This window comes from Carcharodon carcharias, chromosome 2 (genome assembly GCF_017639515.1).
Source record: "Carcharodon carcharias isolate sCarCar2 chromosome 2, sCarCar2.pri, whole genome shotgun sequence".
Lineage (NCBI taxonomy): Eukaryota > Metazoa > Chordata > Chondrichthyes > Lamniformes > Lamnidae > Carcharodon > Carcharodon carcharias.
Window position 1 is genome coordinate 35,384,806 of NC_054468.1, and position 21,295 is coordinate 35,406,100.

The 21,295-nt window shown below is 41.2% G+C and overlaps 1 protein-coding gene across 1 annotated transcript in view; it reads right to left on the reverse strand.

Annotated features, from left to right (window-relative positions):
- Nucleotides 1-21,295, reverse strand: part of LOC121287210 (uncharacterized threonine-rich GPI-anchored glycoprotein PJ4664.02-like) — a 248,842-nt gene that overhangs the window by 128,359 nt on the left and 99,188 nt on the right. The window contains exons 42-45 of the mRNA XM_041204885.1: nt 16,187-16,312; nt 12,544-12,669; nt 10,925-11,050; nt 719-844 (exon numbers count right to left, since the gene is read on the reverse strand). Coding sequence (XP_041060819.1) covers nt 719-844; nt 10,925-11,050; nt 12,544-12,669; nt 16,187-16,312 — 504 coding nt within the window. The remainder of the gene's footprint in view (nt 1-718; nt 845-10,924; nt 11,051-12,543; nt 12,670-16,186; nt 16,313-21,295) is intronic.

The window sequence follows — 21,295 nt, forward strand, 5'->3', positions numbered from 1 at the left end:
TTTTGTTAGTCACCCCAGGCACAGTTAAGGGAAACATGCTCCAAGGAGCCATGCCCAGTATTGGAGCCAACAAATTCCATTGGTGATGGAGAAAGAAATACAACCTGTTAGACAAGGTTTGTTCATAGTGTCCATTTAATGAAGAGGGCTTTTGTTTCTTTAATCACGCATGAGGTAGGCATTGGGAAAGTGCCTCATATATTTCTTCCCCAAATCATATTCCTCAATGCTCACTAAAATTGAAAATGGACATCTGCTCCAAGCAATGGAAGAGGAAAGTACATGACACCAAGCTGTGCAGATATGAGCAGAGATCTCAGAGTAATGACACAGACAAATGTATTCATTCTTTTCATTAGGACGTTGCGCTGCAGCCTTCAACAAGCTACAACATTCCTACCACCATGGAAGCTAAACAATGAGGAACCCTGATTAATGGCAAGTGCAGAAGTCAAAGCTTATGCCCTTGATCCAAAATTCTGAATCATACATGCAATTACCTCGTAGTCTATGAGTTTATCACAATGGAAACCGAAATCTGCAATCAACATATAATGATTGCATATAGCCATAGATTATTGTCAGCGACCTCTGAGTGTTCAATTGTGAAGGAAAACAAAGAGTTTCTTTGTAGCTATCTAGCATTGAGAGCGGCTGGATGTAGTGTGATTCATCAAACATCAGTTTGTGAGAATCTGCATGTTTGAAGATTGCCTACCATCACAAAGAGAAGTGTTTGTCACATTGGTGTTAAATCCAGGATGGCAACTGCAATTGAAGCTTCCATTTGTATTGGTGCAGATTTGTTGACAGGTTGATGTGTTGGTTGCACATTCATCGATATCTGCAAGAAATAAATCCAATTATTCCTTACTTAATTTGATTCATAACAGACCTTACATTTTCAACCTAAATCACAGGCTTCCAACACATCATTATAGCCTTTATAATGTTAAATTGCTCTGTAATTCAACAGCTATAAATTTATTCTTGCTTTTCTCTCAAATATAAGATTTAGCCATGTAATGCCAAAATAATTGTATTGTTGTTGGCCATGAGATTTTTCTTCTGCCACCTCAAACCTACAATGTTAAGCTGCCATTTAGACTAACTGCAGTAAGACATCCCTACTTCTGAACAATGGTTAATTAATCACAAGTCCAGAATTGTAAAGGGCAAGCCGTTGATCAGAAATTGATGAACTTTTAAAAAATCTCCTGGTAACGAATGCTTTCCTCCAATGCAAAACTCTTCTGCAATAACGTCACTATTCTGTTGTGGCACAGATTATTTTTGTGATCCCTTCATTGTCCAATTCCAGAGGAGCCATAAACTATTTGCTTCAAGCCATCTAGATTTCGAAAGCATTCAGAGCCTGTAGACAGAATAGAATTACAAAACCAACAATTACAGGGTATCTCTGCATTTAAAAATTTCCTACCATCACAAAGGGAAGATTTTGGTCATGTTGATGCTGAAGCCTGGATGGCAACTGCATGTAAAGCTCCCATTTGGATTGGGGCAGATTTGTTGAAAACATGATGTGTTGGTTGCACATTCTTCGATGCTTGCAGAAAAAAAATCCATTCCTGAGGATATCAGGGTGACTGGAGGCCTCAGGGCTTGTTGCACCTGCCCTTTTCATAGTACACCAGGCTCAGCTAAGTGTCACATGCCCAAGTTCAAGAGCCATGGCCACTAGTGGAGCCAGCAAATTCCATTGGAGATGGAGACAGAACTTGAACCTATTAAACTGTTTCACAGTGTCCATTCTATGAAGAGGATTTGTATTTCTTTAATCACACATGAGGTAGGCAATGGGAAACTACCTCACATAATTCTTTCCAAAATTATAGATACACAGAAACAAGGAGCAGGTGTAGGCCATTCGGCCATTTGAGCCTAGTCTATCATTCAATATGATCATGGCTGATCCTCTATCTCAATGCCATGTTCCCATTTTCTTTCCATAACCCTTGATGCCACTAGGATCCAAAAATTTATCTATTTCTTTCTTGAATATACTCAGTGACCTGGCCTACACAGACTTCTTTGGTAGAGAATTCCACAGGTTGACCACCCTCTGAGTGAAGAAATTTTTCCTCACCTCAGTCCTAAATGGCCTGCGCTGTAACCTGAGACTGTGGCCCTTGGTTCTAGAGTCCCCAGCCTGGGGAAACCTGCATTCAGTCTGTCTAGCCCTGTTAGAATTTTATATGTTTCGATCAGATTTCCTCTCATTCTTCAATACTCTATGAATACAGGCCCAATCGAAACAATATCTCCTCATACAACAGTGCTGCCATCCTCGGTATCAGCCTAGTGAACATTCGCTGCGCTCCCTCTATGGCAAGTATATTCTTTCTCAGGTAAGGATCCAAACACTGCATGCAATACTCCAGGTGTGGCCTTACCAAGGCCCTGTATAACTGCAGTAAGACATCCCTACTTCTGAACTCAAACCCTCTTGCAATGAAGGCCAACATACCATTTGCCTTCCTAATCGTTTGCTGCACCTGTCTATTTACTTTCATTGACTGGTGTACAAGGACACCCAGATCACTTTGTATATCCATATTTTCTAATGTATCACCATTTAAATAATACTCTGTCTTTCTGTTTTTCACACTGAAGCATATAACTTCACATTTATCCATGTTACACTGCATCTGGCATATGTTTGCCCACACACACACTTGTTTAAATCGCCCTGAACCTCCTTGTATCCTCCTCACAACTCACAACCCCACCCAGTTTTGTGTCATCAGCAAACTTGGAAATATTGCATTTGGTTCCCTCATCCAAGTCATTCATATATATTGTGAATAGCTTGGGCCCAAGCACTGTTCTCTACGGTATATCACTAGACACCGTCTGCCACCCAGAAAAAGTCCCATCTATTCCCGCTCTTGGTTTCCAGTCTATCAGCCAGTTCTCAAACCTTGCCAGTATATTGCACCAATCCCATGTGCTTAAATTTTGCCCACTAGCCTCTTATGTGGGACCTTATCAAAAGCCTTTTTGAAATCCAAATACACCACAACCACTGGTTCTCCCTCCTCTATTCTACATGTTACAGCCTCAAAAAATTAGTTAAGCATGGTTTCCCTTTCATAAACCTATGCTGAGTTTGTCTAATCTGTTAATGCTTTCCAAGTGATCTGTTGCCACATCTTTTATCAAAGACTCTCGCATTTTCCCCACTTCTGATGTTAGGCTAATAGGTCTATAATTCTCTGTTTTTCTTTCCCTCCTTTTTTTAATAGTGGGTTTTTTCCCCAATCTGTAGGAACTGCTCCAGAGTCAATAGAAATTTGGAAGATGACCTCCAATGCATCCAGTATTTCCAGGGCCACTTCCTTAAGTACTTTGGGATGTGGATTATCAGGCCCTGGGGATTTATCAGCCTTTAAGCCCATTAATTCCTCGAGCATCACTTTTTAACAAATACAGATTTTCTTCAATTTCTTCCTCTCACTAGACCCTTGGGTCCCTCACATTTCTAGAAAATTATTTGTGTCCTATTTTGTGAACACAGAACCAAGTTAGAGTTTGATTCTTCTGCCGTTTCTTTCTTCCACATTATAATACCCCACTTTTCTGACTACAAAGGACCTACATTTGTCTTCGCTAATCTTTTTTCTCTTAGTATTTCTATAGAAGCTCAATTTTCAGAGATACTCTGCAATTCTTGGTTTAGAAGTTCTATTCTATCTAGGGGGCTCTAAATGCCTGCAAAATCTAGATGGGTTGAAGCAAATAGTTTATGGCTCCTTGTGGCATGGATTATTGCTGTGATTCATTCATTGTCTAAGTCCTAAGGAGCCATTAACTATTTGCTTCAATCCATCTAAATTGAGCTCACATAATTATATTCATCAATGCTCACTGAAATTGAAAATGGGCATTTTTTCCATACAATGGAAGGGGAAAGTGCAAAATATCAAGTGTGCTGAAATTAGCAGAGATCTCAGATAAATCACAATGACTAATGTATTGATTCTCTTGGTTAGGGTGTTCTGCTGCCGCCCTCATCAAACTACAACATTCCTACCACCATGGATGCTAAACAACTAGGAATCCAGATTAATGGCAAGTCGAGAAGTGCAAAGCAAACGCCATTGATCCAAAATTCTGAATCACAAATGCAATTTCCTCCAAACATAAGGGATTTATCACGATCCAAATCGTAACCTGAGATCAACATATATTGATAGCATACTGACACAAATTATTGTCATCATCCTCTGATAGTTTAATTATTAAGAAACAAAGAGTTTGTTTGTAGCAATCTAGCTTTGAGAGCGATTGGATGTAGTGTGATTCACTAATCATCAGTTTCTGAGAATCTGGGCTGACCAATCCTTTGTCCCCTTCACTGTCAGGGCTGACAGCCTGAAGCCGCTGGGGATATGGTTCGGAGGGACCAGGGCTTGTGTTAGAAACTGGAAGGAGCGAGTATCTAAGGTGAAAAGGAAACTGGGCATGTGGGAGCGACACTCCCTCTCCATTGAGGGTAAGAACCTGGTCATCAGGTGTGAGGCATTCATGCTGTTGCTGAACATGGTGCAGGTCTGGCCCATTCCACACTCCTGCATGGTGGCGATCACCCGAGCCATCTTCCGCTTTATCTGGAGGTCAAAAATGGATCGTGTCCGCAGGGACGCGATGTACAAGCCTCCAGATAAAGGGGGATAAAACGTGCCCAACATCGCCCTCATACTGATGGCTACCTTTGTGTGTGGCTGCATCAAGCAGTGTGTAGACCCTCAGTAAGCAAACACCAAGTGTCACTACGTGCTGAGGTTCTACCTGTCCCTGGTGTTGCGAAGGATGGGTCTGGTCACGCTGCCGCGGAACGCTCCAAGTAGTTGGACCGTGCCATACCACCTGTCCCTCGTGGAAAAAATTATGCAGAGAAACACCTTTGACCACAAGTCCATCAGGCAGTGGTCAGCACGTAACGTCTTAGAGGCCCTGCGGGAAAAAGAGATGGTGGATCCTGTGGGATGGTTCCCTGAGCAGACTGTCAAAGTCATTTGGCAGAACGCCTCATCGCCAGAACTTTCCAACAAGCACCAAGATGTAGCTTGGCTGGTGGTGAGAAAGGCCCTCCCCATAAGATCCTTCCTACATGCCAGGAGTCTCACTCCTTCGGCACATTGCCCTCGAGGTGGCTGTGGTGGGGACGAGACCATTGTTCACCTCCTTGTGGATTGTGCCTTTGCAAAGAAGGTCTGGAGAGAGATGCAGTGGTTTCTGTCGAGATTCATCCCGAGCAGTTCTATGACACAGGACTCTGTGCTCTACGGGCTGTTCCCAGGGACACACACCGAGACAAACATCAACTGCAGCTGGAGGATCATCAACTCGGTGAAAGACGCTCTTTGGTCTGCCCGTAATTTGTTGGTCTTCCAGTGCAAAGAGTTGTCCCCGACCGAGTGTTGAAGACTGGCACATTCTAAGGTCCAGGACTACGTGCTGAGGGACGCACTAAAGCTTGGGGCAGCCGCCACAAAGGCACAATGGGGAAGGGTCGCTGTCTAAGACCTTTCTGCCACAGTGAACTGAGGGACTGGGAACTGTGTAGAGCCCCTCGGGCTGTACAGCTCAAAATGAATGTCTGCAAATGATTGTAATATTCATTGTTTGTACTGATACACCTCGTGATACACGTTGTAAAAGTTGAACCTGATTGTATTTTTGTGATGGTGATTTTGAAATGGTTTGGAATGTTCTTGAAGATGTTTTATGAATAAAGTATATTTTTGCAAAAAAAAAGGTTGATGTGTTGGTTGCACCTTCATCGATATCTGCAAGAAATATATCCAATTATTCCTTGCTTCCTTTGATTCACACCAGACCGTACATTTTCAAACTAGATCATAGGTGTCCAACAAATCCTTATAGCCTCCATAATGTTAAATTGCTCTGTAATTCAACAGCTATCAATTTATTCTTGCTTTTCTCTCAAATATAAAATTTGGCCATGTAATGCCAAAATAATTGTATTGTTGTTGGCCATGAGATTTTTCTTCTGCACTCTCGAAACTACAATGTTACAGCTGCCATTTAGACTAAGTGACAACAATGGTTAATTAATGGCAAGTCCAGAAGTGTAAAGGACAAGCCGTTGATCAGAAATTGATGAACTTTTAAAAAATCTCCTGGTAACGAGTGCTTTCCTCCAATGCAAAACTCTTCTGCAATAACATTACTATTCTGTTGTGGCACAGATTATTTTTGTGGTCCATTCATTATCTAATTCCTGAGGCGCCATAAACTATTTGCTTCAAGCTATCTAGATTTCGATGGCATTCAGAGCCCGTAGACAGAATACAATTCCAATAACAACAATTACAGGGTATCTCTGCACTTAAAAATTTCCTCCCATGCCAAAGGGAAGGTTTTGGTCATGTTACTGCTGAAGCCTGGATGGCAAGTGCATGTAAAACTCTAATTTGCATTGGTGCAGATTTGTTGACAACTTGATGTGTTGGTTGCACATTCCTCGATACTTGCCCAAAAAGTCCACTCATGAGGATATCAGGGTCATTGGACACCTGAGGGCTTGTTGAAACTGCCCTTTTCCTACTACCCCAGGCTCAGGTAAGTGTTACTTGCCCAAAGTTACAAGCCATGGCCACTAGTTCAACAACCAATTTCCACTGGCGATGGAGAAGGAACTCAAAACTATTAAACAAGGGCTGTTTCACAGCGTCCATTCTATGAAGAGGACTTGTGATTCTTTAATCACACATGAGGTAGGCAATGGGAAGCTGCCTCAAATAATTGTTTCCCAAGTCATAGACACATAGGAACATAGACACATAGAAGCTAGGAGCAGGTATAGGCCATTCGGCCCTTCGAGCCTGCTCCATCATTCAATGTGTTCATGGCTGATCCTCTCTCGCAACATAATTTTTTGCTTTCTTTCCATACCCCTTGATGCCACTAATATCCAAAAATTTATCAATTTATTTCTTGAATATACTCAGTGACCTGGCCTCCGCAGACTTCTGTGGTAGAGAATTCCACAGGTTGACCGCCTTCTGAGTGAAGAAATCTTTCCTCAGCTCAGTCCTAAATGGCCTGCCCCATGTCCTGAGGCTGTGGCCCCTGGTTCTAGACTACCCAACCATGGAAAACATCCTCCCTGCATTCAGTCTGTCTAGCCCTGTTAGAATTTGATACTTTTTGATCAGCTTCCCTCTCATTCTTCTAAACTCCATGAATACAGGCCCAGTCGAACCAATCTCTCCTCATACGACAGTCCTGCCATCCCTGATATCAGCCTAGTGAACTTTCGCTGCGCTCCCCCTATGGCAAGTATATCCTTTCATAGGTAGGGATCCAAACACTGCTTGCAATACTCCAGGTGTGGCCTCACCAAGGCCCTTACGACTGCACCAAGACATCCATACTTCTGAATTCAAATCCTCTTGCAATGAAGGACAACATACCATTTGCATTCCTAATTGCTTGCTGCACTGTCTGTTTACTTTCATTGACTGGTGTACAAGGACACCCAGATCCCTTTATACATCCACATTTCCCAATATATCACCATTTAAATAATACTCTGCCTTTCTGTTTTTCATACCGAAGCATATAACTTCACATTTATCCATGTTATACTGCATCTGCCATGTGTTTTCCCACACACACAACTTGTCTAAATTGCCCTGTGGATTCCTTGTATCGCCCCACAACTCACAACCCCGCCCAGTTTTGTGTCATCAGCAAACTCGGAAATATTGCATTTGGTTCCCTCATCCAAGTCATTTATTATGAATAACTGGGGCCCAAGCACTGATCCCTGTGGTACACCACTAGACACCTCAGTTTCCGGTCTATCAACCAGTTCTCAATTCATGCCAGTATATTGCCCCAATGCCATGTGCTTAAATTTTGCCCACTAGCCTCTTATGTAGGACCTTATCAAAAGCCTTCTTGAAATCCAAATACGCCCCACAATTATCCACTGGTTCCATAAAACACATCCACTGGTTCTCCCTCATCTATTCTACTCGTTACATCCTCAAAAAACTCCAGTGGATTAGTTAAGCATGGTTTCCCTTTCATAAATCCATGCTGACTTTGTTTAATCCCATTAATGTTTTCCAAGTGTTCTGTTGCCACATCTTCTATTATAGACTCTAGCATTTTCCCCACTACTGATGTTAGACTAACTGGTCTCTAATTCTCTGTTTTCCTCTCCCTCCATTTTTAAATAGTGGGGTTACATTTGCCACACTCTAATCTGTAGGAACTGCTCCAGATTCTAGAATACTGGATGATGACCATCAATGCATACCATATTTCCAGAGCCACTTCCTTTAATACTTTGGGGTGTAGATTATCAGGCCCTGGGGATTTTTCAGCCTTTAACCCCATTAATTTCTGTAGCACCATTTTTTAACGAATACTGATTTTCTTCAACTTCTTCCTCTCACTAGACACTTAGGTCCCTAACATTTATGGGAAAATATTTCTGTCCTGTTTTGTGAACATAGAACCAAAACATGTGTCGATTCTTCCGCCATTTCTTTGCTCCCCATTAAAATTTTCCCTGTTTCTAACTGTAAGGGACCTACATTTGTCTTCACTAATCTTTTTCTCTTTGCATTTTTATAGAAGCTCAACTTTTGGAGACACTCTGCAATTGTTGGTTTAGGAATTCTATTCAATGTATGAGCTCTGAATGCTGCTAAATCTAGGTGGGTTGAAGCAAGTTGTTGATGGCTCTTTGTGGCATAGATTATTGTTGTGATTCATTCATTGTCTAAATCCAAAGGACCCATAAACTATTTGCTTCAACCCATCTAAATTTAGCTCACATAATTAAATTGAAATTGAAAATAGGCATTCCTTCCATTCAATGGAGTAAAGTGCAAAATATCAAGTGTGCTGAAATGAGCAGAGATCTCAGACAAATCACAATGACTGATGTATTGACTCTCTTGGTTAGGGCATTCTGCTGCTGCCCTCATCAAACTATAACATTCCTACCGCCATGGATGCTAAACAACTAGGAACCCTGATTAACGGCAAGTCCAGAAGTGCAAAGCACATGCCATTGATCCAAAATTCTGAATCACAAATGCAATTTCCTCGTAGTCTATGAATTCATCACAATGGAAATTATAATCTGCAATCAACATATAATGATAGCATATGGACAGAAATTATTGTCATCAACCTTTGATAGTTTAATTGTTAAGAAACAAAGAGTTTGTTTGTAGCAATCTAGCATCAGGAGCAGTTGGATGTAGTGTGATTCACCAATCATCAGTTTTTGAGAATCCTCATGTTTGAAGATTGCCTACTATCACAATGAGAAGTGTTTGTCACTTTGACGTTAAATCCAGGACGGCAACTGCAATTGAAGCTTCCAATTGTATTGGTGCAGATTTGATGACAGGTTGATGTGTTGGTTGCACATTCATTGATATTTGCAAGAAGCATATCCAATTATTCTTTGCTTAGTTTGATTCACATTAAACCGTACATTTTCAATCTAGATCACATGTTTCCAACACATAGTCTCTACAAAGTTAAATTGCTCTGTAAACCAACAACTATATATTTAGTTTTACTTTTCTCTCAATTATGAATATTGGCATCATAATGCATAAATAATTGCATTGTTGCTTTTGGCCATGAGATGTTTCTTCTGTCCTCGCTAACCGACAGTGTTACAGCTACCGTTCAGGCTGAGCAAAATTAATTTTGATTAATGGAAAGTCAAGAGGTGAAAAGGACAAGCCGTTGATCAGAAATTGATAATTTTTTTAACAATCTCCCTGTAATGAATGCTTTCGACAATTCAATTATCTGCTGGAATAACATTACAATTGTGTTGTTGCACAGATTATTGTTGTGATCCATTCATTGTCGATTTCCTAAGGAAGCATAAAAACTTTGCTTCAAGCCATCCAGGTTTAGAAGGCATTCAGAGCTCATGGATAGAAAAGAATTCCAAAACCAATAATTGCAGAGTATCTCTGCACTTAAAAAGTTCCTACCATCACAAAGGGAAGATTTTTGGTCATGCTGGTGCTGAAGCCTGGATGGCAACAGCATGTAAAGCTCCCATTTGCATTAGTGCAGATTTGTTGACAACGTGATATGTCGGTTGCACATTCATCGATACTTGCACAAACAAGTCCATCCATTAGTGTATCAGGGTCATTTGGGGCCTGAAGGATTGTTGAAACTGCCCTTTGGCTAGTCACCCAGGCTCAGGTAAGGATCACATGCTGCAGGGGATGAGCCATGGCCAGTAGCAGAACCATCAAATTCCTGTGGTTATGGTGAAAGTACTAGAACATCTTGGATAAGGTCTGATTCACTACATCCATTCTACAAAGGAGATTGTGTTTCTTTAATCACATATGAGGTAGGCAATTGGAAAACACCTCACATATTTTGTTCCCAAGACATATTGCTCAATATTCACGGAAATTGAAAATGGGCATTTCTTCCAAGCAATAAAAGGGGAAAGTGCAAGACTCCAAGCTGTGCAGAAATGAGCAGAGATCTCAGACAGATCACAATGACAAATGCATTGATTGTCTTAATTAGGATGGTCTACTGCTGCCCTTATCAAATTACGACATTTCTTCTCCAATGGATGCTAAACAACTAGGATCCCTGATTAATGTCATGTTCGGAATTGCAAAGCACATGCCCTTGATTCAAAATTCTGAATCATACATACAATTTCCTCGTAGTTTGTGAAGTTATCACAATTGAATCCGTAAGCTGCACTCAATATATAAATATTGCATGCGGGAACAAATTGTTGTCATCAGCCTCTGATTGTTCAATTGTGAAGGAACACAAAGAGATTTGCAGCAAGCTAGCATTGAGAGTGCCAATCATCAGTTTCTGAGAATCTACATGTTTGAAGATTGCCTACCATCACAAAGAGAAGTGTTTGTCACATTGGTGCTAAATCCAGGATGGCAACTGCAATTGAAGCTTCCAATTGTATTGGTGCAGATTTGTTGACAGGTTGATGTGTTGGTTGCACATTCATCGATATCTGCAAGAAATAGATCCAATTATTCCTTGCTTAGATTGATTCACATTAGACCATACATTTTCAATCTATGTCACATGTTTCCATCCTTATAGCCTCTATTGTGTTAAATTGCTCTGTAATTCAACAGCAATAAATTTAGTCTTGCTTTTCTCTCAAATATAAAAATTGGCCATATAATACTTACATAATGGTAATGTTGTTTTTGGCCATGAGATTTTTCTTCTGTCCTCGCTAACCAACTGTGTTACAGCTACCATTTTGGCTAACTAACAACAATGTTAAATAATGGCAAATCCAGATATGCAAACAGCAAGCCGTTGATCAGAAATTGATGAACCATTTAATAATATCCTGGTAATGACTGCTTTCCTCCAATTCAATATTCTGTCACCATAATATCCCTATTGTGTTGTGGCACAGATTATTGTTGTGATCCATCCATTGTCTAATTCCTGAGGAACCATAAACTATTTGCTTCAAGCCATCCAGATTTAAAAGGCATTCAGAGCTCATAGATCTAATAGACTTCCAAAACCAATGACTGCAGAGTATCTATGCACTTAAAAATGTCCTACCATCACAAAGGGAAGATTTTGGTCATGTTGGAGTTAACACCTGGATGGCAACTGCACGTAAAGCTCCCATTTGTATTGGGGCAGATATGTGGATAACTTGGTGTGTTGGTTGCACACTCATCAATACTCGGAGAAAAAGCCCATTCATGAGGACCATCTGGGTCGTAGGAGACATCAGGGCTTGTTGCAACTGCCCTTTTGCTAGTCACCCCAGGCATAGGTAAGGGAAACGTGCTTCAGGTTATGAGCTATGTCCAGTCGCAGAAGCAGCAAATTCCATTGGCTTTGCAGAAAGAATTACAACCTATTTGGCAAGGTCTGTTCACAATGTCCATTCAATGAAGAGGACTTGGATTTCTTTAATCACACATGAGGTGGGCAATGGGAAAGTACCTCATGTATTTCTTTCCAAAATCATATTCCTCACTGCTCACTGAAATTAACAATGGGCATTTTTCCAAGCAACGGAAGAGGGAAAGTGCAAGACACCAAGCTGTGCTGAAATGAACAGGGATCTCAGAGCGATGACGATGACTAATGTATTGATTCTTTTCATGAGGACATTGCGTTGCTGCCCTCATTAACTACAACATTCCTACCACCATGGATGCTAAACAACAAGGAACCCTGATTAATGGCAAGTGCAGAAGTTCAAAGTACATTCCCTCGATCCAAGATTCTGAATCATACATGCAGTTTCCTCACAGTCTATGACTTTATCACAATGGAACCTGAAATCTGCAACCAACACATAATGATTGCATACAGTCACAGATTATTGTCATTAACGTTTGAGTGTTAAATTGTGAAGGAAAACAAAGAGTTTGTTTGTAGCCATCCAGGATTGAAAGCGGCCCGATGCGGTGTGACTCGACAATCATTAGTTTGCGAGAACCTGCATGTTTGAAGATTGCCTACCATCACAAAGAGAAGTGTTTGTCTCATTGGTGCTAAATCCAGGATCGCAACTGCAATTGAAGCTTCCAATTGTATTGGTGCAGATTTGTTGACAGGTTGATGTGTTGGTTGCACATTCATCAATATCTGCAAGAAATAGATCCAATTATTCCTTTCTTAATTTGATTTACATTAGACCATACATTTTCAACCTAGATCACAGTTTTCCAAAACCATTCTTATATCTTCCATAATGTTAAATTGCTCTGTAATTAAGCAGCTATCAATTTATTCTTGCTTTTCTCTCAAATATAAAATTTGGCCATGTAATACCTAAATAATTGTATTGTTGTTGGCCATGAGATTTTTTTTCTGACCTCTTGAAGCTACAATGTTACAGCTGCCATTTAGGCTAAGCAACAACCATGTTAATTAATGGCAAGTCTAGAAGTGCAAAGAGAAAGCCGTTGATCAGAAATTGATGAAATTTTAAAAAATCTCCTGGTAATGATTGCTTTCCTCCAAAACAATACTCTTCTGCAATAACATCACTATTCTGTTGTGGCACAGATTATTTTTGTGATCCCTTCATTGTCCAATTCCAGAGGAGCCATAAACTATTTGCTTCAAGCCATCTAGATTTCGAAAGCATTCAGAGCCTGTAGACAGAATAGAATTACAAAAACAACAATTACAGGGTATCTCTGCACTTAAAAATTTCCTACCATCACAAAGGGAAGATTTTGGCCATGTTGATGCTGAAGCCTGGATGGCAACTGCATGTAAAGCTCCCATTTGGATTGGGGTTAGATTTGTTGAAAACATGATGTGTTGGTTGCACATTCACCGATGCTTGCAGAAAAAATTACATTCATGAAGATTATCAGGGTGATTGGAGACCTCAGGGCTTGATGCACCTGCCCTTTTGCTAGTTACTCAGGCTCAGGTAAGGTCACATGCCCAAGTTCAAGAGCCATGGCCACTAGTGGAACCAACAAATTCCATTGGCAATGGATAAAGAACTCAAAACTGTTAAATAAGGGCTGTTTCACAGTGTCCATTCTATGAAGAGGATTGTATTTCTTTAATCACACATGAGTTGGGCGATGGGAAACTACCTCACATAATTCTTTTCCAAGTCAAAAGCTCATCGACACATAGAAACAAGGAGCAGGTGTAGGCCATTCGGCCCTTTGAGCCTGCTCCATCATTAAAAGAGATCACGGCTGATCCTCTATCTCAATGCCATGTTCCCATTTTCTTTCCATAACCCTTGATGCCACTAGGATCCAAAAATTTATCTATTTCTTTCTTGAATATACTCAGTGACCTGGCCTACACAGACTTCTTTGGTAGAGAATTCCACAGGTTGACCACCCTCTGAGTGAAGAAATTTTTCCTCACCTCAGTCCTAAATGACCTGCGCTGTAACCTGAGACTGTGGCCCTTGGTTCCAGAGTCCCCAACCTGGGGAAACCTGCATTCAGTCTGTCTAGCCCTGTTAGAATTTTATATGTTTCGATCAGATTTCCTCTCATTCTTCAATACTCTATGAATACAGGCCCAATCGAAACAATATCTCCTCATACAACAGTGCTGCCATCCTCGGTATCAGCCTAGTGAACATTCGCTGCGCTCCCTCTATGGCAAGTATATTCTTTCTCAGGTAAGGATCCAAACACTGCATGCAATACTCCAGGTGTGGCCTTACCAAGGCCCTGTATAACTGCAGTAAGACATCCCTACTTCTGAATTCAAATCTTTTGGCAATGAAGGCCAACATACCATTTGCTTTCCTAATTGCTTGCTACACCTGTCTATTTACTTTCATTGACTGGTGTACAAGGACCCTTTGTACATCCACATTCCCAATATATCACCATTTAAATAATACTTTGCATTTCTGTTTTTCACACCAAAGCATATAACTTCACATTTATCCATGTTACACTGCATCGGGCATGTGTTTGCCCACACAGACAACTTGTCTAAGCCGCCTTGCATCCTCCTCACAACTCACAACCCCGCCCAGTTTTGTGTCATCAGCAAACTTGGAAATATTGCATTTGGTTCCCTCATCCAAGTCATTCATATATATTGTGAATAACTGGGGCCCAAGCACTGTTCTCTATGGGACACCACTAGCCACTAACTGCCACCCAGAAAAAGACTCATTTATTCCCACCCTCAGTTTCCGGTCTATCAACCAGTTCTCAGTCCATGCCAGTATATTGCCCCAATCCCATGTGCTTTAATTTTGCCCACTAGCCTCTTACGTGGGACCCTATCAAAAGCTTTCTTGAAATCCAAACACATCACAACGACTGGTTCCATCTCATCTATTCTACTCATTACATCCTCAAAAAACCCCAGTTGATTAGTTAAGCATGGTGTCCCTTTCTTAAACTAATGCTTACTTTGTCTAATCCCATTAATGTTTTCCAAGTGCTCTGTTGCCACATCTTTTATCATAGACTCTAGCATTTCCCAACTACTGATGTTGGGATAACTGGTCTGTAATTCTCAGTTTTTCTCTCCCTCCAGTTTTAAATAGAGGGGTTACATTTGCCACCCTCCAATTTGTAGGAACTGCTCCAGAGTCTAAAGAATTTTGGAAGGTGACTACCAATGCATCCCATATTTCCAGGGCCACTTCCTTTTGTACCCTGGGGTGTAAATTATCAGGCCCTGAGGATTCTTCAGCCTTTAACCCCATTATTCTCGAGCACCATTTTTTAACAAATGCTGATTTCCTTCCATTTCTTCCTCTCACTAGACCCTTGGGTCCCTAACATTTCTTTGAAATTACTTGTGTCCTGTTTTGTGAACATAGAACCAAAATATGTGTTCGATTCTTCAGCCATTTCTTTGTTCCCCATTATAATTTCCCTCGTTTCTGACTGTAAGGGACCTACACTTGTCTTCGCTAATCTTTTTCTCTTTGCACTTTTATAGAAGTTCAATTTTTAGAGATACTCTGAAATTCTTGGTTTAGGTATTCTATTCAATGTACGAGCTCTGAATGCCGCTAAATCTAGATGGGTTGAAGCAAGTTGTTGATGGCTCCTGTGGCATAGATTATTGTTGTGCTTCATTGGTTGTCTAATTCCTAAGGAGCCATAAACTATTTGCTTCAACCCATCCAAATTTAGCTCACATAATTATATTGATCGATGCTCACTGAAATTGAAAATGGGCATTTCCTCCATACAATGGAAGGGGAAAGTGCAAAATACCAAGTGTGCTGAAATGAGCAGACACTTCTGACTGTTCACAATGACTAATGTACTGATTCTCTTGGTTAGGGCGTTCTGCTGCTGCCCTCATCAAACTATAACATTCCTTCCCACATGGGAGCTAAACAACTAGGAACCCTGATTAACAGCAAGTCCAGAAGTGCAAAACACATGCCGTTGATCCAAATTTCTGAATCATACATGCAATTTCCTCATAGTCTATGAATTCATCACAATGGAAATCATAATCTTCGATCGACATGTAATGATATCATACAGGCACAAATTATTGTCATCAACCTCTGATAGTTTAATTGTGAAGGAATACAAAGAGCTTCTTTGTAGCAATCTAGTATTGAGAGTGGTTGGATGTGGTGTGATTCGTCAATCATCAGTTTGTGAGAATCTGCATGTTGAAGATTGCCTACCATCACAACGAGAAGTGTTTGTCACATTGGTGCTAAATCCAGGATAGCAACTGCAGTTGAAGCTTCCAATTGTATTGATGCAGATTTGTTGACAGGTTGATGTGTTGGTTGCACATTCATTGACATCTGCAAGAAAGAGATGCAATTATTCCTTGCTTAGATTGATTCACATTAGACCATACATTGTCAGTCTATGTCACATGACTCCAACACATCCTTATAGCCTTGATAATGTTAAATTACTCTGTAATTCAACAGCAATAAATTTAGTCTTGCTTTTCTCTCAAATATAAAAATTGGCCACATAATACCTAAATAATTGTAATGCTGTTACTGGCCATGAGTTTTTTCTTTTGTCCTCACTAACTGACTGTGTTACAGCTACCATTTAGGCTAAGTGACAACAATGTTAATTATTGGCAAATCCAGGAATGCAAACTGTGAGCTGTTGATCAGAAATTGATGAACCGTTTAAGAATCTCCTGGTAATGACTGATTTCCTCCAATTCAATATTCTGCCTCAATAATATCCCTATTGTGTTACAGTAGATAATTGTTGTGATCCATTCATTGTCTAATTCCTGAGGAGCCTAAACTATTTACTTCAAGCCATCCAGGCTTAAAAGGCATTCAGAGCTTGTAAATAGAATGGAATTCCAAAACCAACAATTGCAGATTATCTCTGCACTTAAGAATGTCCTACCATCACAAAGGGAAGATTTTGGTCACGTTGGTGCTGAAGCCTGGCTGGCAACAGCATGTAAAGCTCCCATTTGTATTGGTGCAGATTTGTTTGCAACTTGATATGTTGGTTGCACATTCATCAATCTTGCAGAAAAAAATGCATTCATGAGTGTACCAGGCTCATGGGATTCCTCAGGGCTTGCTGAGCCTGCCGTTTTGTTAATCACCCCAGGCTAAGGTAAGGGTCACATGCTCCACGGTATTAGCTATGGCCACTGGCAGACCCAGCAAATTCCATTGGTGATGGAGAAAGAAGTAGAACATCCTGCGGCCAGAGCGGAAGTAGAGGACATCACGGCGTGTCTCTATGCAGTCCAAAAGATGCTCAAGGGAGGGCTGCAGTTTTCTTGCCTTTCACAGCCATGTTTTCTGTGCAGCAGGTCTGGGCTGGAAGCACTAAGTGGTGGGCATGCGGCTGCACCTTAAATATGGTGCCCAGCGTGATGAAGCGGCGAGGTGATGGCGTGGCAGCTGAATGAGATCCCACCCACCATTGAAACGACATGTTTCCTGGGAATGCATAATTAATTAGGCGGGATTGGGACAATATGGCGTGAGAAGCCACCCTTGCTGCCAGCGGGTAAAACACCCTTTTTCCCGCCTGCTACCACACTTAGTGCAAATCTGGGATGATTCTGCCCTTTGTCACATTGCTGCTAGTTCCAGGATGGCAGCTGCATGTGAAGCTGCCATTTATAACAGTTCAAATACTCATTGCTCAGTTTGTTTGACATTAGATCATACATCGTTAATCTCTGTCTTATGTTTTCAAAATATCTAGATGGACTCTATAATGTTAAGTTCTTCTGTAATTTAACAGCAGCATTATTTATATTGCTTTTCTTTCAAATATAAAATTGGCATTATAAGTCTTTACTATCTGTATCAGTACCAATGGCACTGACTTCTCTCTTTGCCCAATTTTGATACCCACTTATCTGCCATATTATGGAGTGAGCTCACAGATGGGTGAGAAGGTGACGAGGGGGTCACCTGCCCTATTTTATGTGCCCCTCTGGTGTAAACACACCCTTTGGGGATACATAAAATGTAGCCCCTGGTAACAACATTAGATGATGCACTGCCACTTGACAGTTAGCAGTCACTAATGTTGAACTGATGTCACCACTAACTGAAATGTCCTTATATGCACTGTGCTATGTTTATAACCTATGTCACGGTCAGTCTTTCTTCTACCACATGTCCTTCAGGGTGATGACAGAGAAGATGAGTGACCATATTTAGAAGCCCTCAGAGGAGTAGCAACGCTCCGAGGATGCAGAGTGACATGACTCATATGCACCCTCCACCAGTGCAGATACACACACCTTGGTGGGTCCAGCAGTAGAGATAGGGTAGGTTGTCAGATGGTGAGAAGACATCATATGTGAGCAGGAGCAGAGCTTGGCAGCAAGGAGAGCAGTGGAGATTCTCTGTCAAACGGTGCAGGGCATTCTTAACTCTGCTCATCTGTACTTAGGCGCTGTGCCACAATAAGGGAACTTGAGGAGAAACAATGGGAAAAGTGTACACTGCTGTCAGCATTTCCAGAGGCAGTGCACTGACCCTTGGAAAGAGATTGAAGGAATCCTTCAAATGAAGCATGAGAGGCATGAAGCCTCAGAAGTTTGTGCTGATATTTATATCACAAAGAGAGAGACCAGTTGCATGGGGAATCAGGCCTGGCAGCCCACAAGTGCATGCTGGCCCAGACCAATGGCCTGCATGCTCTGACTGCCATTTTATACAGGTAGGAGCAAAGCCTCATCTTGATGGCTCAATGCACCACTGATGAGAGCAGCTCTCGTGCTGTTGGCTAGCAGGGAAGTGCAGTTGGTCCCTGAGAGGGATTATGGGCAAAAGCAACATTGCAGTGGACTCCGCTCAAGGCACACCCACTTCTCAGCTCTTGGCACACTCTATCCAACACCATAGGCAGTGTCACCCATGCTGCTTCCTGCCCCATGACTGAGTCTGTCCCTGCCCAGGTACAGGTGGGGCAGTATTTGGCAGACCCCTCATGAATTCCAGAGGACATTGGCCACGAACATCTCATGTGTTAGAGCTGGGGAATAAGCTCAGCTGAAATCACAGAGGGGGAATGTATCAACAAAAGGTTTTAGTTGTACAAGACAATTCACTTGGGTGCTTTTAACAATGTTAATGTAGTAACAATGATCTTTATTTCAAAGAATGGAACACTATTTGAATTCTTCATTCGCTTGGCTACTACTTTGTTCAATCCCCCATTCACCCTGTGCTGTAGTCTTGTGAATGGTATAATCAGCTTTTATGAAGAAGAAACGGTGTAAATGCAAAGATTGCCTTAACTGTTGGTATTAGGTGTTTTGGTGAGGCAGAGGGTGCAGGATGCACACAAGGTTCTTAATGGAACTCTCAGATGACTGCACACACACACATATTATGTGAAGTGCACATGGATGAGTCCACTGTAGACTTCTCTGGCAGCCAGGTGTGCAGCTGCAGGCACCTTGGAAAATTTGTTTTTTCCCCTTTCTCCTCCTTCTCCTCCCCCTCTTCATCCTTCTCAGAGGAGGATGGCGGCCACTCTCCATTCCTCTTTGGAGTGCCATATTGTGAAAAGCATAATGTTGTATATTTTAATCTCAGATCTATGCAGAGATGACATTGGTTTCTATGTGCATAACAAGTTTTATTCACAGCACTTTAAAATGTCTACTCCATGCTCTAGCTCAGGCTCTTTCAACAGCTTTGTTTACTTTTCCCTGAATCCACACCTAGGCTTAGCTAATCATGCGCAGTGAGCATCAAAAGTAAACAGACTTATATAATCAAACACAGAACAATTGAACTACATCTTTCTCCCTTTTTAACTAAAAACCTCATTTTAAATTTTATCATCCTAAACAACAAGCATACATAAATTACATCATTTCAAGTTCAGCTTGTCCTTTTTCTCTAAGTACAGCAATAGTCTTTGAGATGCGAAGGTCTCTGATGACTACGCTGAGATCAACAAAGATCTACAAATTTGATGTTGTGGTTCTGTGAGATCAACTTGATGAGGCACTTGATCAACATCACAGTCACTCATCGGGAAAAGAAATATATCCTCATAATCACTGTTCTTGAAATACCTTGGTCTGCTTGCTATTAAGCATGTTGTGTTCTACCTAGTGTTGTCATCCATAAGTGTTGGTACCAAGCAAAATCCACATAATCTGCTTTGGTCAAGACAGAGATGAGGCAAGTTTGTGGTCACGATTTGTCTGTTTGATGCAAACCCAATCTCCAGCTTCAAATCATGGTTCCCTCGCACATGTTTGCTTGTCAAAGCTTTACCTTGTTGCTTTGATTCTGACATTCTCATAGAACGGCAGTGTCAGCTCAAGAATGGTCAGTGGTGTGCAAAACATGCGACCTATCATCAGTTTGGCTGGTATCTTTTCGGTCAGAGAGTGTGGGATGCATCAAAATGTATGAAGCAGAATATGAATGGATTGCTTAAATACTTTCCCCTCCAAAATGCTAGAGAGACTGTCCTCGATCACCCTATTGAACCAATCAATGCCACCATTCGATTACAGGTTGTAGCACATTGTCAGTTGGTGATGAATTCTGTAGCATGCTAGGAAGTTTGTGCACTGACTGGAAATAAACTGTGGCCCATTGTCTTAGTGATTCCCTCCGGCAAACCTTATTTTGTAAACAACTTGTCTATTATGTGAATGATGGAAGTGGTGGTTATGGAATGTGTTGTAGCAATTTCTGGCCATTTACTATATAAATCATGAACAGCAACCAAAAAATGTTGATTCATAGCAGCTGCTTGCACTTCTCCAAAAAATCAACTTGAAGTTGTTGCCATGGATTTGTTGCCATGGGATTGATTTTAGAGGGGCGGGACATGGTTTAACAGAATTTTCACTGAGTGGACATGCTATACAGTTTCTAACAAACTTTTCTACACAGCAATCTATTGATGGCTACCTGGTTGTTTCACGGGAACATTGTGTCTTCATCGGCAAGATGCAATACACGTCACTGTAGCACTTTTGGGATAACCACTCAAGTTCCACATGCAATGCAGTTATCATTAAACAATGCAAGCTCGTTGCATACTCTGTAGTACAGGACCAATTCCTTCTCTATTTTTAAGCACTGGATTACCTCCTGCAGTACACTGTCTGTCATTCATGCTGCCTTCAACTGATCTCGCATTACAGGATTCACAGTCGTGTGTGAAATCGCCACAATCACGTAGTCTCCACTGCCACAAGTTATTTCATTATCACTAATGCTGTCTGGCTAAGCATGTTAGCTACTCAATTGTGTGAACCTGCGACATACTCAACCTCAAAGTTGTACTGATGAAGACGATTA